At 32.8% G+C, this 25,804-nt stretch overlaps 1 protein-coding gene across 3 annotated transcripts; it reads left to right on the top strand.

Moving 5' to 3' along the window:
- Positions 1 to 89: 89 nt before the first annotated feature.
- On the top strand, positions 90 to 17,316 carry LOC117922052 (protein STRUBBELIG-RECEPTOR FAMILY 5-like). 3 transcript variants are annotated; one of them, XM_034840040.1, is made up of 16 exons: positions 90 to 855; positions 2,544 to 2,676; positions 2,837 to 2,908; positions 3,134 to 3,199; positions 3,295 to 3,366; positions 3,445 to 3,516; positions 5,073 to 5,144; positions 5,220 to 5,285; positions 7,213 to 7,278; positions 7,363 to 7,679; positions 8,469 to 8,722; positions 11,222 to 11,493; positions 12,319 to 12,439; positions 16,105 to 16,241; positions 16,347 to 16,503; positions 16,749 to 17,316. In XM_034840040.1, exons 1-16 carry the CDS (start codon positions 768 to 770, stop codon positions 16,845 to 16,847), a joined length of 2,064 nt encoding a protein of 687 aa, XP_034695931.1. In that variant the 5' UTR covers positions 90 to 767; the 3' UTR covers positions 16,848 to 17,316. The 3 variants fall into 3 exon arrangements, with proteins under 3 accessions (XP_034695931.1, XP_034695932.1, XP_034695933.1); XM_034840041.1 differs by lacking the exon at positions 16,749 to 17,316 and having other exon boundaries at positions 16,105 to 16,212; positions 16,347 to 16,495; XM_034840042.1 differs by lacking the exon at positions 90 to 855 and having other exon boundaries at positions 2,658 to 2,676; positions 3,129 to 3,199.
- The last annotated feature ends 8,488 nt before the right edge of the window (positions 17,317 to 25,804 follow it).

Raw genomic sequence — 25,804 nt, 5'->3', positions numbered from 1 at the left:
CATGATGTGATTCAATCTTGGATCCAGAAATCATAGCTCAACTGCCTATCAGTTTTGGTGGTCTACCAGCCATATTTACCAATTGTAAAAGAAACAGAGGATTTGATTCAATACTTGTCCAGCCATTTCATTTTCAGAGACCTGTAACACACCTGAAGGCCAGTTGACCTCAAGACTATCCTCCTAATCGTCATCCTGGAGGATCTTCCAAGTTTTATGTGGATGATCGACTTTTTCCGAATTGATTTGCTGACACATGATGAACAATTAAAATGAAATTAATAATGGACCAATATATGGTATTAAAAAGACACACATAATGCTTACCGAATCAATATTGAAGATGCAATTAGAGTCGTTCAAAGTAGTGTATGATGAAATTTAAGCTGTTGGATAAAGGTATAAATATATGCCATTAATGTACAAAACAATGAGTTTGGATTTGGGTATAAAGTAATAACTATAACTACATATATATGAAGGCATGGGAATGTTAAGTGAAGTTGGTTGGAAGACAGAGAATCTCCCCAAGTTTGGCGCCAGCTTATGGGCGATCCTCGTTCTCCTCCAATTTTAGCTCCACTGTTCCTCAATTTCAGGCACCATTTTCTAAATATGAAAAGCACAAAGAAAATGAAAAAGAAAAATTCAGCCTCCTCCTTCCCAGGGGTGGACTTCAATGGTGGAAAGAAGAGAGGAAGAAGAAGAAGAAGTAGCATAGGGGAGCATCACTGAATTTTATATCTGCCTCTCTCTAGGGTTCAAAAATGTGCCCTAGCCTCCTAGTGTTAATGGGTGTGGCCTTTTTTGGGATCCTCACTCCAATTGCCCACTCCACCACAGTTGCTCCTGATGGTAATCTACTTTCCATTTTCTCTGCAATTCCTTCTTTGTATTGAATTGTTAATTAGTATTTCGCTTTTTTGAATTTTGTCTATGGTTGCTGTAATGTGTCAACTCGTGAAATGAATTTGTACCCCAGTGCTCAATGGTAGAAGAAAGAATGGGAAAACTGAAAAATATTAGCTTTTTGATGGTGGAAACTGTTTGGAAGCTTGAGAAAAAGAAAATAATGAGGAAAAAGAAAATGAAAGAGAAACTGAAGGGGAAAAGGGCGCGTGATCAATATATTCTAATTCATCCAAATGAGCTTCATCATATTTTGTTTTCCTTGGTATTTTCTGTGGTAAACCAATGAGGAGAATATGCAATTTGTTCAGGTGTTTTGATTTTTCCTTTCCCTATTTGTTTCCATTGATCCCATTTGTTTTTATTTGTGTTTTAATTAGAGAATGAGCTGTTTGAAAATGTCCAGGTTTTTAAATAATTGCAACAAAACAAGAGATTGAAATTTCACTGAATTTACTTTTATTTTTAGATTTCTGTAGTTTTTTCCAAGATTCGAATGGGAAATTTATCATTTGATGAGTGAAAAAATTCCTTGACCTTGTTGTTAGCATTAGTTGGAGCCCATATCTATGATGGGCTAAAAAACTTCACAAATTTTTAAATTTCATCCAGAAATACTCCTGATAGCCATCATAGCTAGTGTGGTTGAGGGATGAAGTGGCGAGAAAAATTACCTTTAAAAGCAATGTTCACTCATTAACAATAGGGATGTCAGTGATGAACCAAAATGATCTTATCCAGATGCATTTCATAGAACAGAAAAAAGGGAACAACTTTTTTTACATGCAACAGAAAAAAGCAATGTTTCTCAATCAACTTCTAACTTATGAGACTAGCATCCCTTTCTGTAATGTTATCTTTTATATCAGTGATGGGAATTATTGTTAGTACCAGATCATATTTTCTTTTGACATGAGTTTTTTTTGTCAATTGAAGGCTTTTAGATTAAAATCTAATTGTATTGGTTAAATTGACATGGTAGATTAGTGAAACATTGACAATCTTGCTGCATTTCCATCATTTTTTGATTTGTTTTCAAACCGATATAAATTTATGGTTATTTTTTTTTTACTTAAAATTTCTTATTGTAAAGAACAATTGCTTAAAGAGAGTGTAATTTCCAATAGGTATTGTTAAAATAGTGCCACATGTACAATTTGTAAAATTTCATACATGATATATAAATCACATGACCTTATGGGTGCCAGACTCACACCTACACGATTTGTTAGACTATGCTTGAAGCTTGGCAATGCATTTTGCCAGTAAGCTTTACCAATTCTTGAAAAAGGTGTAAATGGTCATGAGGGTACCAAATCTCTTGGTGCGTGATATTTAATTTTCATGAATGCAGTTGTTTTTCTATATTTAATTTTCATGAATGTGGTTGTTTGTTTATATTTTCCTCATTCTGTTCTTTAGATTTGATATGCCTAAGTAACAATTATAATCTAGAAAGTTGCATATTGAATTTTTTTTTTTCATCAATTAATTACCTTTAACAAGAAAAGAGATTTTGAGTTTGAGTTGCCTATACTTAGAAACAGAAAACAAGTTTTTGGTAACCATGTAAAGGTCTGTAATTCTATTTTGTTGCATTTGAAGATACTGATATTTGCTAGTTGTTTTTGCAGTCTCTGCCCTCAATGTTATGTATAACAGCTTGAACTCTCCTTCACAGCTGACTGGTTGGAAGTCGAGTGGAGGTGATCCTTGTGGGGAATCCTGGAAAGGAATCAAATGCTCGGGCTCATCTATAACTGAAATGTTGTGAACTTTTCTTGTACACATTGAACTTTTGATACTTACACATTTACACTTCCACTGAGTGAATTATACAAGCATCTTGAAGCCTTGCTCTTCACATTTTAAGCTGAATATATTCGATTTGTCTGACTTGGCATTCTTTCTGTTAAAACTTCTTCAGAAAATTATCTGGCCTTGGACTCACTGGATCGATGGGCTACCAGCTGTCAAGCTTGACATCCGTCACCAACTTGTGAGGCCCAGCTTTTCAACCTAGGCACTTTTCTTTTGTATAAATACAGTTTCTTGTCATAACCCAGCTTTCCAAACTAGACAGTAATCATGTTCTCACCCGCACATACACACATTCATATGCAGACACAGATTATAGGACTTTTCATGTTATTTGCAACAATATTTAAATATATATTGCCGAAAGAACTCACCTGAAGGAAATGATTTGTTTGTCATAGTACAGTGACATGAGCAAGAACAACCTCAAGGGTGATATACCATATCAACTACCTCCTAATGTACTTCACTTGTAAGTAAGCAGAAAACCTTTCCATATCTAGAATGAATAAATAGTTCAATGCAAAAAATTATAATATATGGTAATCTTACGAGCTCAATATGCAGAGATCTTTCTCGAAATGGTTTCACCGGTGGGGTTCCTTATTCGATTTCTCAGATGACTGACCTTAATTATCTGTAAGCAGTGTTTATTTGTCTGTTGGCATAGTTTTCTTGTCCTAGACATCCTATTCATTTTATTTGTGGGTGATGCAGAAATCTTGGTCATAATAAACTCAATGGACAGTTAAGTGATATGTTTGGACAACTCCCTAAACTCACTTTGATGTAAGTATTATCAGTAAAGTCCTCTTTTTGCATTCTTGGGCCTGTAGCTGGAAATATTATGGATTGAAAAGGAATTATCTTGCATTTGGGTTCTGGGGAGGTGCATTGCAACCATGGTTGGCTAGTTATTTGGACAACTAGCTTGTGCTAATTGTCTTCTCATTTTGTTTCCCCTTTAATGTCATTTTATATAAATGTAGAATAAGAAGAGAGTTTCTGAAATTCCCTCCTTGCACTTCCTAACTTTATTTTTAAGCTCTGCACAGTTTCAGAAAGTTTTGAATTAAAACCATATGAGATCTTTGAGAAAAAAATAACCAGTCCCAAATTTGGTTTAAAGTTTTTAAATGCATTATAATTATACCATTATATGTCCTATCCTTGGAAGTGTTGAATAATATAAGATTCAATTTTATAACACTGCATATCTACCACAGTAATACTTAATCTACATATCTTTTTATGAATTTTTGCACAAGGTCTTAAAAGGCATTCCTAGTGAGGTGAGCCTGAAAAGCTTGGAGGCATACACAGAAGAGTGCGAGTGCTGAAAGCTTTACAGCCTTTGTGACTTTTCTGCCTTCTTATGTTACACTGAGGCATATGCCATTTAACACCTTTTTGTGTTTCTTTGATGCTTCAATTTGTGAAGCTTACACCTAACGGGATCACTACTATAAGCTTTCTTTTATTCATTTTTTTTTTTTTGGAGTTCTAACCAACCATAGTTGAAAAACTGATCATACTAACTACCAACGTAAAGAGAAACTAGAGAAGAAAAAGGTTCCTTGAATTCATTTGTTATTATTATTTTTTTTAATTTTTCTATGTTTTGTTATTTAGTAATTCATATATATATATATTAAATACTTCAAAATATGAAAATATGAACATAAAAATTTGAAAGGCTTATGGCTCATGCCTATGTTCACCTACAGTAAATCACCTTGCTTTGATCTTTCACCTTTAAAAGCTATGGATTTGTGTTATACATGTGTAAGATGTTGCTTGAAACATTTTATTGTCTTATTAGTCGTTGAGGTTGAGGTGAGAAAGGTGCTTCAAGGTGTTATAGAAAAGAAGTAGAAAATGAGAAGACAAAAGGGCAATAAGGAACTTAGGGTTTACCCTCCTGCAAAGTCTCCCTAACAAAAAAATAAATAAATTGTGACAATAAAACACTTCAAAAATAGAAATAAAGGTAAACTTCTCTTGATTGCAAGCCAGAATACCACCCAATAGAGATAGTACCTCTCTGATTTCATAAGCTCAACTTGCTCGAAATTGTTTAGAAACAGAAGTACTGCTCGATTTTCTTTTTTTTTTTTTCAACATAAAATTAGAATTTCATTGAAGGTTGAGGAGCAGAAATCATACTCTTGTCAGGATAATTTCTAATGCTTATTTATTTATATTTATGTTTTCATGCTAGAGGCATTGTTCCTTTGATGTACACAAGTAGCATGGCTTTCATTTTGGATTTTCTACAATCCATGGTGCCAAGATAAAAGAAACAAATGTTGAATTTATTGACTGACTCATGAGATGATGTACAGGGATCTCTCCTTCAATACACTATCAGGCAATTTGCCTCAGAGTTTTGGATCACTCTCAAGCCTCACCACATTGTAAGAAGCAAAAACATTAACTTGTGGGTACTTTTCAGTTTCTTGTTAATAAATACTTTTTTCATCTTCGTGCAGGCGTTTGCAGAACAATCAATTTACTGGTTCAATAAATGTCCTTGCTGACCTTCCCCTCAATGATTTGTGAGTACCACTAGATCAAATTTTCTTGACTTAAAATGATTGTTTTTCCTTCGAACTGTAAATCGGATATCCATCATGAATCATTCTTTGAGTCCTGCACTGTTCGGCCTGGTTTATCCATTTTGTTTGGGAAAGACTACAAAATCGTGTAGTGAGTTACAAAAAATCACTTTGTTAAGACAATTCCAGTTTGAAAAGGATTTATGAATTATCACCGAAGATGAAAATATCCGTAATTACGGATATATCGGTATTTCGATTTTACGGATATATTGGATATATCAGAGATATATTGGCGAATATTTTGACACAAAATATTGGTGAATCTAAATTTGATTAGAACTTATAGAAATATAAGAAAAAATAAAAATAGAAGTATAATAGATATTTTAAAGTTATTTTGTTTAAGAAATTGATATATGTAATATAATTTATCATATTTCATAATAATATTGTATACATCGATAAAAAATATAAATTTCAGAAGTGTACATTTATTATTAAATTATATCAAATATTATTCGATAATAATATTGTGATATTTGATTATAGTATGTCTAATTTAAAAATATATTTAATATTAAAATTATAATCCATTTAATTCAATAATATTAAATGATATAAAATAAATGATGATATATGTATAATTTTTAATATTTAATTAATATATTAATAAAATTAAAAACACTATGAAGAAAATTATCATGATAATTTTTATATTTTTAGTAATCAATTAAATTAAATGAAATTTTTTTATTTAATTATAAAATAATTATAATTAATTTGTTCATTAAAATAGTATTTTAATATTATGTTTATATAATGAGTTGTAGTTTATATATATTTGGTGCGGTACATATTATAAGTGGCAAGCTTGGCCTAGTGGTTCACCCAGCTGTGCGTTGAATATTTTGGTTAGGGTTCGAGTCCCTTTAGTGGTAGAAAAACTAGCACAGTTTTTAAGTTTGACCGCCATAGCCCGTGTTGACCGTGTCGACTGCCCCAAAATATCACCAATAAAATGCTGATAAATTCCGAAAAATTGGCGAAATTCCCAATAAATTACTGAAATATCGGTAGCTCATTGATATATCACGATATTTTAATCCCTGATTTTCACTTGGTATACATGTGAAAATTCCTACACTATGGAATAATTTAAATTTGAGTATGCATTCTTGGCTTCATTTACCAGACACAAATCCATCAAGAATGCATATAAATCATAACGCACTTTCATAGTTCAAAAAAAAAAAAAAAAAAAAAAAAAAAAAACAAAAAACATAAGGGAGGGACAATGGATTCCTTGGAAAACTTTGCAATGCATAGCTGAATGGTGTGCATTGCTATTTGTTTTTTATTTTTTTATTTTATCAGAGTGTGCATCAATATTTCTTAGCTGTAAACATAGCACTTCATATGCATCTTTCTGTGGATTGAGTGGTCAGTCATCTTTATCTAGTCTAACAACAGAGTGTAGTTGCCGGTTTTTAATGCTGTTGGAATTCACCTTCCAAAATTAGTGGTGGAACTATCCTCTCCTTAAAAATTTCTTAAGTGCAACATCAAACAATAAGGCTGAGAAAAATTTCAACGCACAAATGGGGAAAAAAATTGAATTGAAGTCCTGGAATGGGAAAGAAGATTTCTGAGGAAAAGGTTGTCTGAAAGCTTGAAATCTTCACTTCTTTAGAGTGTAAAATTATTAAACATTTAACTCTTCTACTGCTTATTTAATACATTTTTCAGTTGCAAGGCTTAGATGAGTTAAGGTTACTGTTTTTCTATTTATTATGTTCAATGAATTTTCCTGTTCCCCAAACTCCACAATGTATTTAAAAATTGTAGAGTGCTGCTTGGACTGGCTGAAGTAGTTGATAGCTAATATAGAAATCCTTGCATAATGAATTTATCTTTATGCTGGCAGGAATATTGAAAACAACCAATTTACTGGCTGGATCCCAAATGCATTGAATAATATAGATAATATAGAGTGAGTATCCTGTTCAAACTGCATTTTTTCGGGCATGCTTTGCCTTTCAGGTTATTTCCTGACCATGTAGTTTGCTTTGTCAAGGGCTGGGGGAAATTCCTGGTCATCTGAGCAAGCTCCTCCACCTCCCCCTGGTGCAAGTTCAAAAAATACTCATGCTAGTAGGAGCTCATCCAACAGTGGAAAAGGTGGTGGGAAGTCTGGCATGAGTGGATTAGCCATTGCTGGAGTAGTTTTGGGAAGTTTGCTGGTACTTGTTATTCTACTTGCTCTATTTTCAAGACGATCTTCTCCTCCTCCTTCACATTTTCTTGATGAAGAGAGGCTTAGCAATCATAGACCATTTACCCCGATTGTATCCCAGGAGTTATCCAATGACATGCACCCCACAAACTACAAAGGTAATTTTCATTTACACCTGTGTCTTTTTCTGGGGTGCTTCATCAGAATTATCACAATGATGTAGTGGATTTTTAGCTTTCAGAAGTCCTGTAGCATCTGTTGTGAAAGTACTAAACTTTTGTTGCTAACTGCCAAAAAGTTTCTGATTTAGGAGGTTTTTGTTATTTTTCAAGGTAGTATATGACTAATTATAGAGATATCAGTGACTGACTATTAAAGAAATTGTCTTTGTTTGTAGCATGTAGTGTGTGGGTGTGATCTTTGAGATTCTGGTTTTAATGTACTTAATTGCCAATATGTTTCTAAAAAGATATCTGATGTATCTTGGTTCAGCATCTTTAATAAACTTTCCATTGGATGCTGTTTTACATGACCTGGTCCAGGATCCTGCATTGGTTAGTTTCTGATTGAGACCTGTGTCTCTACCGAGAGATTGGTGATTGTTTATGTGGTTGACATTAGTGTAATGAATGGAAAATTGACTTCTGTTTCCACATTCCTGCCACTGTTTATTGCTTTATTAATCTTTTAACGTAACAAGTCCATTATGCGCTATGTGGTGGTTGTTGCCTCTGTTTAGCCATTTTTATTTTTTGCTTCTTTTCTTTTGTTTGCGGTTCACTTCATATGCCTCCTGTGTGCTTGGGTGCACCTGCATTTTTGTTATATGCCTTTTGAGAATACAATTCTTAATTTTCCTATCAAAATAAGGATAAAAAGGAAAGAAAATTATGGTTAAATGGACTTCACATTGTAATTCAACTGACCAAATGCTGTGCTGTTTACAGACTTTAAGTTGTCGAACTCATCTAATTCAATGGATGTAAAGGCTTTGCAAAAATCTCCTTCTATTGGTCTTAAGCCTCCACCTTCTCTTAATGATTTGGCAAATCGCTTGAGTGTCAAAAGAAGTACTTCTATTCGTGCTACAGCTTATTCCTTGGCGGATTTACAGAGTGCCACTAGAAACTTTGCAACAGCCAGCCTTCTTGGTGAGGGATCTGTTGGGCGTGTTTATAAGGCAAAGTATGCTGACGGAAAGGTATGCTTGGTTCAGTTATATATTGGTTTATGCCTGGTTTACACATTGCTTGTTTATTCGATAAGCCTTCAGCACAGAGGTCTTAAACTTGTGAACATTTTGTAATTGGTGAGGCGAGGAATGCTTAATCAAATTTTTGGGAGATTTGGTCAAGAGTCTTGCTTGTATGATAAGCATTTGATCCTTTCTGAATAACCTTTTTGTTTTATGTTTTTATCATTCACATGAAGGATAGATTCCATTATTTGGTTAAAATTGAGCCAGTTGTAGGCATAGGAGGGGCCTACCTCATGGGAGTTAAAATGGTGGGCTCATGTTTCTTTCATCTTCTTTGCAGGATTTTCACTTTGAAATATTGGATTCAACACTAGCACACAACTTAATTTGAAATAATTGAGTGAGTTGGAACTCTCTAGATTTATATACGACATACTTGAGACATCTAAGGCCATTTTTGATAATCGTTGAAAAGTATGAAAGACTTCAATATTTGTTATAAGTGATAAAGTTTTAAATACTGAATTGTATAGAAGTAAAAAGAATCTAGTGGTATCCCTTGAAATTCAGTGAATTAGTTCAATTAAAATGGTTGGTAATAGAAAAATAAACAAAAATTGTTTGTTATACACGTTTGTCTATTAAAAATTATCAAAACTACATGTTTTATTTTGTAATATTTGGAACATCCACCTTTCTGAGTTATCAAAAAATATCTTAAGCAAGTACAAGTAGATTAAAAAAATATGTTGATGACTCAAAACTGAATAAGTTAATTACATTTATACCATCATTTTGATGAAAAAGTGTTTTTTTTTTTGTGTGATTTAATTGTATTTATTCAAAATATTAATGTATTATTTTTTTATCACGGATAAATTCCAAAAGGTTCATGATTACAAAAAAAATTTGTGGTTAGGATTTTTTTCCCACCTATTGAAATAGAAAGTTATTTGACCTTTTTTATACTCGATAATGAAAAAAGAAAATTAGTTTTCACGATGGGTAAATTTATTTTCACAATTATAATGAAGAATGAGGGAGAGCGTGGAGTTAAGAAAGAATTCCAATAAAATCTTGTAAATAAATGACTGAAAACTAAAAGTAAGTCGATGGAATCTAAAAGTTATATAATTTAAAGAATCACTTAGCATACTGTGTTTTTTTTTTTTTTTTAAGTTTTTAGGCAAGGCTCTATTGCTTAACATGGTAAATAGTTTTTGGTCAGATTTTAATTGGTTGTGATTTGGGTATGGAACAAGCTGAATTAGAGGGACTCACTTATTATAATTTACTTCAGCACTTAATTTGACTGTCAAGCAATGCATAAGTGATGGATCAATCTTCTATTAAACTTTTTTTTAGTTTGTTTTGATTGGTTGAGGCATTTCCGTGCTATGTACCGCTAGGCCTTTTATTAAGTGGAGAAAAAGAAGAAAATGCCAAGATTTCTGCCACATAAATGGAGAAGTCTAATGGAGAAGCCTAAATGGAGAATCCCAAGTCCCTGCTCTCAAATGTTTTCTTCTTCCTTTATGAGCAACTGCTTTAGTGCAAAGGGGATATTTTCCAGTGTATGGCCTTTTACACCTCAACTTCTGCATGCTCATCCTTACACTAGATGTTGCACTGAGCTCAACTGACCTAAGGCAGTTTGGAACTACCCAATAAAGAGGCCCAAATTATAGTGGTGAAATTCGAAGTGAATGAATTAATGATTCATTGTTTGATCTGTGTCTTGTAAAAACAGCTGTGTGTAACAAAAAGCCCATCTTTAGAGATTTCAGGTAAGCTACTCCAGGAGCACATCACCTTCATGGTTGGTTGACGCTAGATACGGATCTTATATAAATTATCCTGCATTCTCGCATCCCTCTACAGGGATCTCAAAAATGAGGTTTTAAGGTCTCTCTAGCTTTCTACATATGTCCATTCCTAAGTTTCTAGGTTCCTTGAGAAGTTAGGAGTCCAAACAGGGTCTCTTTCTAGATAAGTAGCACTGAACCCAAGCTCTCTTGTCAGTAACAATCTTATAGAGATAGGATATATCAAACTGAAGGGTGTTTCTCCAGACTAAACATCTTCCCAAAATTTTGCCTCTTTAACCACGCTTTGATAGCTTTTCTAAATTACAGATGAACTGTTGTAGTAGCTTTCCATAATGGAAATTGCAAATGGATCTGGGAACACATGGATAATACTTCTTCAGAGATTCTTATTGTTATTGTCTCTTCTTTTTTTCATGTTTTATTAGTGCTTTGAGTTATATTTGTTTTAATTCTCCAAGCATTTGTGTATATTATCACTTTCCAGGCTACACAAATGTCACTCAAAAGTGTTCACTTCTGAACTATAGTACTATGGATATTAGTAGTCGATAAAATTCTGACCCATAAATGCTTGGTGCTGTAATTTTGCCAAGTTTCCAATATAAGAATTGCACATAAGGGAGGTGGCCATAAAGAAATTATTAATTAGATTTGTCCCATTTTCTTTGATCAGGTGTTGGCTGTAAAAAAGATAAGCTCCTCCTTTTTCCAAAGTGGCCAGAAGCAAGGTTTTCCTGAAGTTGTTTCAAGTGTCTCCAAGCTTCGCCATCCAAATATTGCTGAAATTGTTGGTTATTGTTCAGAACAAGGGCATAACATGTTGATGTATGAGTATTTCAGAAATGGCTCACTACATCAGTTCTTGCACCTGTCAGATGATTTCAGCAGACCACTTACTTGGAACACCAGAGTCAAAATTGCTCTTGGCACAGCCCGGGCTATTGAGTAAGTTCAGAACTACGCTACTTTATTTTAAACTGGTGTGTAATATTTGATAGTGCATAATAATGGGCATAGCAATATATTAGTTATGCTTGGGATTTCTGGGATGGATGTGTGGGAGGATTCATCAAAATTTGAATTTTTTGGACATTTAATTCTTGCTTAGCAGAACAAAGGGCTAAAAGTTTTGACTGTGACGTGGCTAATTCAAATCAAGCCAAGGTGACAACAAGAGTTTTATCTTGAGCAATAAATTGGCTCAACTGATTTTTATTTTTTATTTTTTGTTTTTTATTACTTAGTTTTAGATTGACTGTGGTTGCACAAATTTTGTGGTAGATTTATTCATATTTTTGGTAATCTATCAGAAAAAGCGTCTTGAGTTTGTTGGTTATTTGGTTGGATTAGTATCCTTGAAGGCTTAATCCTACCAATCCAAGCTCATTTCTGTTTCCAATTTGACAGCTTGTAACCGATCCTCTTGTTGAAAACCTGGCCAGCCTGCCCAAGCTTGGATTGGGAAGCTCTTGTATTGTCTTGGATTTCCCCAGGTTTAATTCTTATTTTGTGTGCATGGGTATTTAGAGTTAGGTGCCTATGGCTTCATATTGAGTCCATATGCACATGTATTTTCATAAGCTTAGAATTGTATTACTTGGTAGTTCTGAATATAACTGCAGGAATGGCAAGTTAATCCATATGGTTGTGTAAATTCATCACAATAGTTGGTCTTGACTTTTTTTATTCTAGCTTTTTAATGCAAGTTTTGGCCATCATTAGTGACTGTTTCTATTATCTATTAAATCATTGGATGACATTTTCATTCAGGTACCTCCATGAGGTTTGCTCTCCACCCATGGTTCACAAGAACATCAAGTCTTCTAATATCTTGCTTGATGCTGAACTCAATCCTCATCTCTCTGACTATGGGTTTGCTGCTTGTCATCAGGTTAATACTTATTCTCTACAATATCTCTTTATTGTAAACAAAGTTTCTAGAGGGCTTGCTATGGCTTGGAATGATATTTGAATTACTTGAGATACCTGATATCAAATGTGTATGATGTTTACAAGAAGATAGCTAAGCTCATTCTTGTGGTTATCTATTTGCTGGGCTGTCCTAAACCAAAGGCTGTTAGCTAAGCAACAACAAAACCATGAAAAACCAGGCAGTTGGATAAGAAAAATAAAAAGAGAGGGAGATAAATATAGAATTAAGAGATTGAATAAAAAAAAGGTGGAAAGAATTGCATCAAAAAGAGGGAAAACTATCCAAAAGTATATGCTGTCTTAAAAACCTTTCAATCATGAAGAACAGAACATTGAATGACATGTGCCTCTAAGGAGAGGGGATAAGCGGAAAGAGAAGGGAATAAAGAAGAGAAGGGAATGGTAAGACACAACCGATATTTCTTGTGTAGGTAAACAGAAATCCATTGAAAGGAGCCTAATAAAAAAGGGGATTCACCAACGTAAACGGGCCTATACAAGAGAATCAAAGAAGAGTAAAACCAATCTGTCCCACCAAAAAACAGCAAAACTATATCCAATTATCCACAATTTAGGCTATCAGGGAACAACAATATACGGTTTTCTATCTTCACTGGGATCCTGGATCGCTCGAAAAGGGATTTCCAACTTTTGATCTGAATGGTGTTCTTCATTGAAAGTTCGTTTTATTATGCTTTCTCTAAATTTACCAAAACAAGCAAACGAGAGTCATTGGCCTAGCCTTGTTCAGCTGCTTATCCAAACCCCCTGTGTTACATGAGCTCTCTAACTGGTTCTGGAAAGACCTAGTTCAATTGAAAATTTTTCAGCAGCATATCCCACTACCATGTGATCCTATTATAATTTATTAAAATGCATTTGTTGATTCTTCACTAGATTTACGAAAGACTGCACTTGTTCAACAGTGTCCACCCCTTCCTCATGAGAAGATCTACATGTCTTCCACATAAAAAAATAGGTCCTCATAGGAGCAATAGTTCTCTAGACTTCCTTGGAAGTGAGAACAACTCCATATCCTCCAACATATAAGGAATATTAAAAGGATTTCACTTGAAATCTCTTTTTTTTTCCTCCCTCCACAATAAGCTATCCTATGATGTTGCTTGTAAACTCAAACCATTAATGGGCTCCAAAAACTATCCCACCTCCTTGTCTTCCAATCCAGAAAGTGCCTGTAAAAATACAAGTACTAGTGTCCTCCATCCTCCTCCTACAAATCTGCCACTTAACTTTTCTGGAAGAGGCTAGGCTGATCAGCATAGGGGAGGTCTCTCTTGAAGATCGTTCCCCCACCCATTTATTCAATTAGAAGTTGATCCTTCTTCAATTCCTGACCAAAATGGAAGTTCTATGACTGAACTCTTACCATCCCCTTCTAATGTCTTTCCATAACTCTACACAGAAAGCCTCTCTTACTTCTTAAGTGCACCCGCCCACCTCCAACTTTCCAAACTTTCCACAGGCGATCCTCCTAAGTAGACTATCACGCTCATGTGCTTGTCTCCATAAACATTTTCCAAGTAGTAACTTATTTAGAGAATCCAGATTTGTAATTCCCAAACTTCAATACTTTTTATACTTGCATATTGTCACCCATTTCATGAGATGTATTTTTCTTCCCTCTAAATGATTCCCCATAAAAACTCTCTTTAATTCCTTTTCAGTCTAATCTTCACTTTTCTGTGGATTATGAATAATGATAAATACTCTTTGATAAGGGTCAATCTGATGGGACAAATCCTACTTCTTACTATATGTTAGTTTTCTTTTGAATCTCTCCTCAATTGAATTCCATACTGTAGAAGACTATGAAAAGCTGCCAAATGCAATCCTAGGTATGTAGAAGGAAGGCATACAACCCTACAACAAAACAAGTAGGCCAATCTTTCCCATCACCTTGCCAATAGGAATTATTTCAGTCTATTCAAAATTGATTTTCAATTCTGACATGAGCTCAAAACAAATTAGCACCCTTTTCCAGTATCTCAAATGCTCCACATTAGCCTCACATAAGAGCAATGCATCATATGAAAATAATAGGTAAGATGCCTCCATTCCATCTCCTCTTCTTCCTACCTTAAAACCACTAATGAACATACCCCACCCCCCTTAAAGTGAGACTTCTTGGAGCTTCCATTGTTTATACAAAAAGGTAAGGGGAGAGTGGGTGGCCTTGCTGCAAGCTTCTTGAAACTCTGGAAAAACTCTAGGGGTATGTCATTTACCAAAGCTGTAATATTACTGTAGATTTACAAAAATGCATCCATTTCAACTATCTTTCCTTTAAAGACTCATTAGAAACCACAGCTAACATGTATACTATTGAATTGCCAATATTCCTAAAAGTTCAAGCTTGTAGGATTTGGGCTTATGATGTATATTATGCTCTTTACGACCCTCCCTCACATGTAGCCTCCATTTTTAGGCTTTTGTGAGAGCTTAATAAATTTGGAAAATAAACCTGCAGTTGTGATGTTGAACACTTGACCTCCTGCCAAATGAGACTATGATACTATATGACATACAACTTTCTACATCAAGACACTTGAAGTTGGAGATGTATGAGTAGGTCTTACTGAATCTCTTTTTTTCTTAATGAAACCTTGTTGGTGGTTATTTAAAACATATTTCATTTGTCTAAATTTTCCTAGTAGTGGTGTTACAATAAATTTGGAGTTTAACAAAGGTCCAACATGGTTGAAATATAGAATGGAGAAAAATTGGAACGTTCTATTCTATTTTGTGGTGATGCATACTGATACTGGATCATTAAATTTCCAGCAATATAGAAGTTTCTTTAGTTGTGTAATAAGATGAATTAAGGAACCCTAGGAAAAAGAAAGAAATCCTTGATATCGCACCTCTCAAAAGAGCTTGGCAGCTATTAAAAACTTTTAATAAATTCTGCTAATAGAAAGATTTATAGACTTGTAGGACCTTTTTTTTTTTCCTAATAACACTAGGAATATATTTCTTATTAGGAAAATGATTCCTTTTCCTAATCAAATTAGAAGCTAAAAGAAATAGAAATTTAACAAAAAATAAACTGCTAAAACCAATCCTCATAGGTAAAAAGACTCTAGATAAAACCATGGTTTACTAGCTAGCTCATCGTGCAGCACATAATACTAAACTATACCCTAGTTTAGTACATTTATTTTGATAATAATGCGATGAAAGTCACTTCTCGATTAACAATGCATGTTCTACTTCTAACTTCTACGGCTTGTTTATTTAGTGTCTGTTTTGGATACACTTTCTATTTTCTATTTTTAAAAATAGAAAATAGTAGTACATTAAAAAGATAATGATTTTTAAAAATTATTTAAAAAAGATTAAGGTATTTAAAAAAATTTTAATTCCTCAAATTTAAAAAATTTTAAATTAATTTTAAAGGATATGAGATAAACTTATACTTTTTATACAATTTTTTTTTTTATTTTTTATATAGAATTTGTTACTACTTTTAATTTTAAAAACAAAAAATAGGAGGCGTATCCAAATAAGCACTTATTTTTTCATTTGTTTGTCTATTTTATTTTAATCTTTGGACATTGTGTGTGTGTGTTTTTTTTTTAAATTTATTTTCATATTTGATATCAGCATACGAGCCAAAACCTAGGGGTTGGATATAATGCTCCAGAATGCACAAAGCCTTCGGCTTATACGTTGAAGAGTGATGTTTATAGTTTTGGAGTAGTCATGTTGGAGGTAATGACAGGTCGGATGCCTTTTGACAGGTGTGCTGCGCTGAGTCTCTATTTTTTCATAACTAAGCTGGCCTATGTGAACCTTCTATTTGAATTAGTGATATTGTTTCCCTTTTTTTTCTTTTTTTTTTTTAGTTCAAGACCAAGATCGGAACAATGCCTTGTCCGATGGGCCACCCCACAGCTCCATGAGATTGATTCACTAGAACAAATGGTGGACCCTGCTTTGCGTGGTTTGTACCCTCCTAAGTCACTCTCTCGATTTGCAGATATCATTGCTCTCTGTGTACAGGTGAGAAATGCTTCCATTACCCTGCCCCTCCTAAAGCCCAGTGTCTGGTTTTACGTTATTCTCACTCAGAACTCTTCGCTCTCGCCATTTATTCCCTAAGCATGCCCTTCCAGTGAATTATCAACCATATATGATGTCAATATTATCTCAATTTACCCATTTATCGCTTGAACCTTCTTGTTGCCTATGCTGGGACTTCCCTTTTAATTCATACGTCTTTTATCGTTTGCATTTTATTTTTTCAGATGGAGCCTGACTTCCGGCCAGCCATGTCAGAGGTGGTGCAGAGTTTAGCTCGATTGATTCAAGGGGCTTCTCGTCGGATGGAAGACTTCAACTATTGATGAATTCTTCTCTCAATACTCTAGGCATGCTGAAACAAGTATCATGGAAGTTGCTGCATGTGTGGCTTTTAAGGAATGGACTTATTTTCACTGTTCCTCACTGGTATTTAGAGGTTTGTTTAGAGAAGTGATTCCAAAATCATTATCCACACAATCAACAGAATCACAAAGGTTTCTGCTGGTATTACCGCTTTGATGTATGAATATGTGACTGCTTAGATACTTTGAACTACACTACACATACATTGCTAACATCAGGCATCAGGAAATGGAATAATCGGGAATCTCGAGCAACTGGCCAAGCCGTTAAAGTCGGCATATTTTTAGAGAAATCAATAGGTTAGCTGATTATAATACACAAATCGTGTTTAGAATTATGTGCGAGGATGATAGAGATGTTGTATTCTGCAGGTATTATGATGCTAATTTCTATTAATATTATATATTGTATTTCATAGTTTTTGCAGCAGTAGAGCTGTAGAGGTATGTTGATGACAAATTTTTCATTGTTATCATCCCAACATATTTTATAATGCTCATTCTGAAAAAGAAAAATTAAGGTAAACTCGGGAGTCATTAAGTCCTTTGTCCTCTTTCCATGAGGGCAGCTAAGCAATAAGAGTGCCCAACAAAGAATTTTCTTGTTAAGGTCGCTCTTAAGCTGATCGTAGATGTCATACCCCAGTTTTTTTTTTTTTTTTTCAAACTTAACAATTAATACTCAAATACAATATCAATTTAAATGCAGAATTCTTGCTTTATTTTGAGCAAAAAGAGAATATGCAAAACCTATTATAAATAGTAGATCCTGTATTAAACTTCGTACTATTAGTTAACAAAATATGTTTCGTTTCACTAAAGAAACTTGTACTGCATTAATTTACATATACCAAAACCCCATGGTTCACTACAGGTAGCCCATACTACAAGTGTACTTTGCAAATATATATATATATAATTACATCATTCCTACAAAAAGATCCAGTCTTTAATACAAAGGCAAAACCTCAAAACACTTTCAACGCGAGCAAACAACATCCAATCATAGTAAAGTAATGCTCAAACATTATTTTTTGCATAGGTCTTCTGACCTGCATCAAAAGATGGAAGGGATAAGGTGAGTTCACAACTCAATAGGAAAGTTTATAACCATCCTAAACATACCCTTAAAAAAACCTTGAATTAAACATGTAATTGCATGCATGATAAACATTTTATAACCATTAACAAATATGCAATCATGTCAAACATGTATGCATGTCTTTGCTGGTTTCGTTTTTGCTTTTCCTCGTCCATCCTTTCACAACTAATAAATTGCTCACCCCCACTAATCTATACATCATATGTCAATGCTCCACAAGATACCCAGTCAATATAATAATGACTATTATGGGATATCACCCAAGGACAAGTCATACCCCATGTCTTTTGGGACTCATACCTAAGGGCAGGACCAACCCCATTCACCCACATCGGAGTGTCTTCCTCGAGGGCTTTAGGGACTTTCACCCAAGGACCCATGGTTCCACATAAACAATATATCAAAGGATAATGCCTGTAGCATCACATAAACGCTTTCCACCAATTAATTCTCTGAATATTATATGTGATTATTCCATATCCTTCTTGCCATGCGACTACACCATGAATCTTCATACCAATATACGTTCCAATCTCAATGTAACATTTCAACACAATAAACCGAGATGTAATGGCATATTAAAACATTTTATGAAATCATAGAAATGACATGAAATTTCCAATAAATGTTTCAAGGAAAGAAATCAGATACACCATGGAACAACATAAAATTCCCTACCTTACACGGACTTTCCCTCTGTGATTCTTCTATGTAAGCGATCTTTACCTATTACAAGGAATTGAAATGAAACACATAATTTAGACTTCCTAACAATGAAAATTTATACAATTTACTGTTGCTAATTTTTAATTATAATATTCTTTAATCTACATGCCTACAGGTTTTCAAATCAAATTTGAATTGAATTAAACAATATTTACAATGCATATTTAATATTCCCTAATTAATTACCAAACACTAATTGTTTTGATTTTCTTAAAGCTTAACTTATTAACAAATCCCAAGTGTCCAAATAACCTAATTAATCACATGTTTACTAATCTATTTTTCAATTAAACCAAATTAAACAAAGATTTATGTTGATCTTACCATTAATAAAATACTTAAGCTCAAATACTTTAATCCTTAATTAATTGTGATTTTTAACTAAAACATGTTTATAGCTATTTACACTAAACTTTTACACAAATTTTACTGTTAATTTGTTTCAACATACCATTAGGAACCAAAATAAACCTAAATTACTAAAATAAACAACTTGCTTACCTCAAATCTTCACTTTCTCTCTCTAGATCCTCTCTTTAACCCAAGCTGCTGCAGGTAAAATGGTGGAAAATGAGCTGCAGGCCCTTATATAGGGCTCTCCATGCAGCAAAGTAGGAGGTGGCAGGCCACTTGGTTGCCACTAACTCCAATTTCCCAATTTTGCACTTCAATCCTTCAAATTATCAAAAATTAAACCCATAATTGCCCATTAGTTATTTAGGTTTTCATAACTATAATCAGCCCCTAAGAACCTAATAAGCATGGTTAAATCATTAACTAATCTTACTTAACCTTAATCAAAGTTTAATTCATAATTAAATAGGATTAACACTAAACTAGTTTTAACATCTAATTAAGCACGATTAAAGTTAAGGATTAAGATAATCATTATTGCCTATTTAATTCATTGGTGCTAGGTATTACAGTAGATCAGGTTGCTTGTAGATTAACTGAGGGTGGTTCCTTGTGTAGCAACTCCCTCCAAACGCATCACATTCCTGTCTAAGTTGGTTTACATGAATATTTTCTTTTCCTATCTATCTTTGTAATCAGTTTTAGCTAAAAGTTGAAATTGAAGCAGAACTCAGGAGAGATAATCTTAGTATTATAGAAGTTTTATTAAATGCGAAACTAATAATTTTTTGTATGAATCCCAAAGAAAAGAGCTAAGAGTCTTTATAAGAAGTCTAAGTGAGGAAATTAACAAACGAGAGATCGGGAAAGAGGTTATCAACAAAGAAGTCTCCTCTAGGTGATGCATTAATGCCTATGTACCAACACTTACCCTCTTACCATTATACACACCTAATTGCTTGAGTTTCATCAAGTGATCAAATGTGATTCAAACTTTTCGTCTCAAGAACTTGAGGGAGGTTTTGATCAAATGTCATTTATTGATGTTTAATTATTGCAAGGAAAACACTTTTAATAAGCATTTGGAAATAGTATTTTTAATGCTTCTTAAATCACTTCTACATGGATTCTAAAAGCTTTCATTGATTTTTCTAAATAGAAAAAGTAATATGTTGGCTTTTCTTTACCTTTTAGAATTAATAGAAATAGAATATTAGAAAAAAAAAAACAATCTAATACTTAATACTATTAAATATTATTTAGTTTTAGATTCTATTTAAAAATAAGGAAAAAAAATCTCACCTTATTCTTAAGTCTATATCTTTATTTTACCTTTTTACCTCCATTTGCTTTAGTTACCTCCAAATTTTCCTTTGCTACTTCACAACCTTCATTGTTTCTCAACTTCCTTTACCCTAATTATAATTTGAGGGTAAATATGTCAATTTGATGATTTAAATATGTTTTAAATTAATTTTATCAAATAACTTTAATATTTAAAGTAAAAATTAAGCAATAGGTTTTAAGTTAGCAACTTAAGTATAATTTAATTTAAAATTAACTTAAACCATTAAATAATAAATATTAAATTTTACAAAACACTCCCTAAAACTCGTCTTAACAAAATGCTAACAAAAGGGGATTCTTTTGGGTTCCCTTCCTACCATGAAAAGATTCTCAAATAAAGTTACTATCTATTGGCTTTCTTAGTTGAAATATTTTCAATAAAAGCACAATTGAATTGAACCAAAGGCCTCAAACTTGTTAGTTATATTGTTGTAAAATACTTAAAAGTTCCTACCACCCATTTGCTTGCAAAATTGTAGCATTAAGGGTCTAATAATGGGCATTTCGAGTCAAAATGGTTCTCACCATTAAGCACTTGAAATACCTTCAAAGGGACCACAAAGACATAGTTTCCATTAAAACCATAAGCATGGAAAGCTGTCACTATAAAAGAGATCATACATGAGAACTTGTTGCTGGATAGGTTCAAATCAGTAACCCAAAAATGGCTACAAAGACCAGAGAGTCTTGTCTTGATCCAGTTGTATATAAGTTAATACCAAGTCTACTTTTAATTAAATATTGGAAATATGACTCCGGCTACTATCTTGATTATGACTTTAATTTTGGATGAATTAATGAGTTGAGCATCAAAAAATTAAGATCAAAGAAACCAGTCAGCATGATTGAGAACCAGTCCCTTGTAGGGATGGCAACGGGGCGGGTTTTTTCGGGTACCCGCCCCGCCCCGCCCCTAATGGGACGGGGTTAAAATTTATTAAACGGGTTTGGGACGGGTTTGAGATTTTTTTTTAAAACCCGGGGCGGGTTCGGGTATTGCCCCATCCCGCTCCGCCCCGCCCCGCCCCGTTTACATATAAAATTAATTTTAAAATTTAATTTAATTTAATTTAATTTAAAATTTAATTTTAATATTTTTAATATATAGATAATAATAAATTTTTTTTAATAAAATAAGTTATAAAAAATATAATAATTTTATTATTTATAAAATATATTTATTTTAATGTAATTAAAAAAATTTAAAGTAATTAAAAAAAAAAAAAAAAAAGCTAAACGGGGCGAGGCGGGGCGGGTATGGGAAATTCCCATACCCGCCCCGCCCCGCCCCGCCTCGTTTATTTTTTTAAATGGGACGGGGATGGGAATTGGTTTTGCTAAACGGGGCGGGGTTGGGATAGGGGCGACCCGTCCCGAACCCGCCCCGTTGCCATTCCTAGTCCCTTGGAGTCTTCTAAGCCTTGCTAGCCTTAGAACTACGTCACATAATTACCAAAAAAAGTTGTCATTGATAGAGGATCATGACATAAGATCTTTATTAGCTTGACTAATCCTATTCCTATTCAATGAAAATGATTCCTCGTAATCTACAAAGGAGAATTGTTGAGAGCTGAGTTCATGACAATGGAAAGAAACCAGCTTGGTTCTGATTATTGGGCTATTTGGTGGACTATGAATCAGGGCTACAATTTGGCAGCCTAAAAGGTTAACCCATGCCAAACCCGCATACTAATATATTCAACCCGTATCAAACCTAATCCCAAGCCTGGTTGGGAATTCTTAACCCACATCAAGCCCTTAGACAATTTGGGTTCCCATGAGTTCCAACAGGTTTCTATGGGTTATCAAACAATATGATTATTTTAAAGCCTATAAAATATAATTTGTGTTATGAAATAAGAGATTAAAAGTTAAATATCTTAAAATCATAAAATAAATTATGCCTTACTAATTTAACATAGATAATTATTCATAAACTCAAACTTCAAATACTTTAACAATTAAAGAAAAATAATAAAATCATTACTCTTATATGAAATAATTGGACAGGTTTGGTATAAACATAAATGGGTTTAAGATGGATTCGAGAAGTATTTTGGTTTGACTTTATCTCGTTCCATCTTGATTATATATAATGTGAAATAAAAATATTTTGATTGAATTTCTTTTTCATTTTTCAACTTTTTAAAAATATATAAAATATTACTTTTCTCAAAAACCCACTACATATTTATAATATTAATAAATTTTATTTTTAATATAATTTAAAATTTTGAAAGTAAAGAAAAAGGTTAAATAAGAGGTGGGGGTGAGTATGAGGATTTCCTATATTAGAGGTGTCCAATGGGCTATGCCGGTTTATCGGGCCATTATGGGCGAACGTGTTGGGCCGACACGGCCCATACAAGCCAAATAGGTGGCCCAACATAGCCCATGGACTAATCATGTTGTTTCGTGCCATGCTGTGCTGTGTCGGGGGTTGTAGCCCATGGGCCACTCACTTTATTAAAAATTTTAATATAATTTTTTTAAGTCATTTTGTCTTAAGTTTTTTCATTATTAAATAAAATTTATTTTTGTTACTTTAAACACCTCTAATAATGATACTTTTTATATTTATATTTATCAAGTTTGTAATTTTAAAATTTATAGAAATTTTAATTTTTTTTTGTTTTTAAAAATAGTAAAAAAAAATATATTTGAATATGTTTTTTTAATCAAAATAACAATAAATTTAAAATAATATAATATAAAAAAATGAAATATTAAAAAATAATTTTTTTATTCAATATTTTAACAAATTACATGAAAAAAAAAAAAGGAGAAACAAAAGGTGAGTAAGGGTGGGTCGACACGATGACACAACAAACTGTTTCTTTAGACCCAACACAACTCGCTCTTTTAGGCTTAGCACAACTAGTGTTGGCTTGAACCGCTACTATAATTGGGCCGTGCTGGCCTAAAAAAGTCTTTTGGTGTGCCAGATCATGGGTCAAAATGGGTGGTTCAACCCGTTGGACACCTTTACCCACACTTACCTCACCTTTTCTTGAGCCCTTCATTATTTATTTATTTTAAGGATTGGAAAAAGAAATAAATAAAGAAAATGGGTTGGGATGTGAATAACGAGTCTTGAATTCATCTTGTTACCATCCCTAGCCATAAGCAAGGATGAAAATATCGGTAATCACGGATATATCGGTAATTTGATTTTACGGATATATCGGAGATATTTTTGGATATATCGGAGATATATCGGTGGATATTATTGGTAGGCTTAAAATTGTTAAAAACTCATGGAAATGTAAGAAAAACCTCATAATAATATAATTAGAAGTATAATAGACATTTTAAAGTTATTTTATTGAAAATTTTGATATATGTATAACATGATTTATTATATTTGATAATAATATCGTATACATCGATAAAAATATGAATTTTATAAGTGTACATTTATTATTAAATTACACCTAATATTATGATATTTGATTATAATATGTATAATTTTAAAATATATATTAGTATTAAAATATGATCCATTTAATTCAATTGTATTAAACAATATAAAATGAATAATGATATATATATAATTTTTTAATATTTAATTAATTATTAATGATATTAAAAACATTATGAAGAAAATTATATAATTTTTATATTTTTGGTAATTAATTAAAAGGCTTTGCATTTAATTATAAAATAATTATAATTAATTTGCTCTTTAAAATATTCTTATATTTTCTTTATATAATGAATTTAAGTATATATATAGTTGTTGCATATTATATATCAAGAGAGGGCTTAGCCCAGGTGGTAAGTGGCTGAACCCCAAACCAAAAGGTTTGGGGTTCAAATCCCCTCGGCAGCACAAAATGGAGAGTTCCTGTAGCTACTGTAGCGGCGATATATCGCTGATTTTGGGCGATTTTGGGCGATTTTTCGTCCGGCCGACTTATCTCCTCGCTGTGTCGTGTCGGCGGGCGGCGACACGCGATATATCGACGATATTTCGCCGATTTTTACCGATTTTTTCCTCCCTGGCCATAAGTGCTTGGCTTCGCATCTGACAATGGTTTTGAAACTCAAGTTCAACGATTTTAGGAAAGAAGGTTATATGAAAGAATGTTACCTCTTATGATTCATGAATTATCTAAATACATTCTAGATTGAATTTTGATATTGTAAGTTAACAATTTTTTCATAATAGTTTTCTCCCTATAAAGACACCACAACCAAACGTAACCAGACTTATGAAGGAGGCAAGGACTAATCAAATTTAAATACGTGGGGTCCAAGAAAGAATAAAATTAAATAAACAAGACCCTTTTCTCCCACCTGTCTTTGCTTGACACATATCATGTCAAAATCATATTAAATTTTGCATGGTGAAGGATTTGATATGTTGGTAGCTATGAAAGAATTGCCTTCTTCTAGCTGTACGGAAAAACTAAATATCAGTACAAATAGTTATAAAATGTGAATAAAAGAAAATTTTCCAATTTCTCACGTACTAATGAGATCAACTACCTTACTATCATTTACTAAAGAAACAGTTATGCACCCAAAAAAAAACGTTAGAAAAATTATGGACATCTGAATATTTTTCAAACTATCATCTACTCACAATTCACAAAGGGGGTATGTTAGTAACCGTACATCAATAGCTTTATATATTCCCTACACTTTTATAATCAACCCATATAAAATTGAAGAAAGTTTAAAAACTCCAACACGTATTTTTTATTTATACCCACCCTAAATGACATTATTTCGAAGTAGTTTATTAAGGTTATGTTTGGTTTCCAAAAAATACTAAGGAAAGAAAAAAAATGTAAAGGAAAATGATTTCTTCATATTTGGTTATCCTATGAAAAATATAAAAGAAAATAAAATATAATTAAAAATGTATTTTTAAATTATTTAATTTTTATATTGATGAGTTAAAATAAATAAAATGAGTTTAAAGTAACAAAAAAAAAAAAAATTGTCTACTTTTAATCTATTTTTTATTTTTTTTCTTTCTATTTTTCCTTTATATTTTATTTTTCTTGTATTTTTTCTCAAATTTTTTGGAACCAAATATATCTTAAATATCTTATTAGATGTTATTTATTTATTTATTTTATTGGTACATCCGACCTTTTAGAAAGTACTACTGCCTACATGTATTAGGCAGTCAGTGTTAAACTAATCTTTTAGAAAGTATTCCCACATGTAGTGTCAATTTATACCAAGAGTTCTCCGGTTTGGTTCAGTCAACTGGCATGTGAGTTAGCATTAATGAGTTAGTAGTTGATTTATTTAAGAGTTGGTTGGAATTTGGTAGTCTATTTAAATGCAAATTAATGAATAAAAAGTCTTGTTCAATTCAATTAGACTTCTTGCTTCTTATCCATAGTTGTTTTTAAGTGCTTTATTTTATTTT

Source organism: Vitis riparia, chromosome 9 (genome assembly GCF_004353265.1).
Source record: "Vitis riparia cultivar Riparia Gloire de Montpellier isolate 1030 chromosome 9, EGFV_Vit.rip_1.0, whole genome shotgun sequence".
NCBI classification, from domain to species: domain Eukaryota; kingdom Viridiplantae; phylum Streptophyta; class Magnoliopsida; order Vitales; family Vitaceae; genus Vitis; species Vitis riparia.
This window is presented reverse-complemented; position numbering and strand designations above follow the sequence as displayed.

Bases quoted from the DNA above. Each gene is read 5' to 3' on its own strand.
- LOC117922052 (XM_034840040.1), top strand. From the start codon at position 768: ATGTGCCCTAGCCTCCTAGTGTTAATGGGTGTGGCCTTTTTTGGGATC. The intron at 5,145-5,219 runs GTAAGAAGCAAA...ATCTTCGTGCAG, and splicing joins CTCTCAAGCCTCACCACATT to GCGTTTGCAGAACAATCAAT. The intron at 12,440-16,104 runs GTTAATACTTAT...ATTTGATATCAG, and splicing joins GGTTTGCTGCTTGTCATCAG to CATACGAGCCAAAACCTAGG.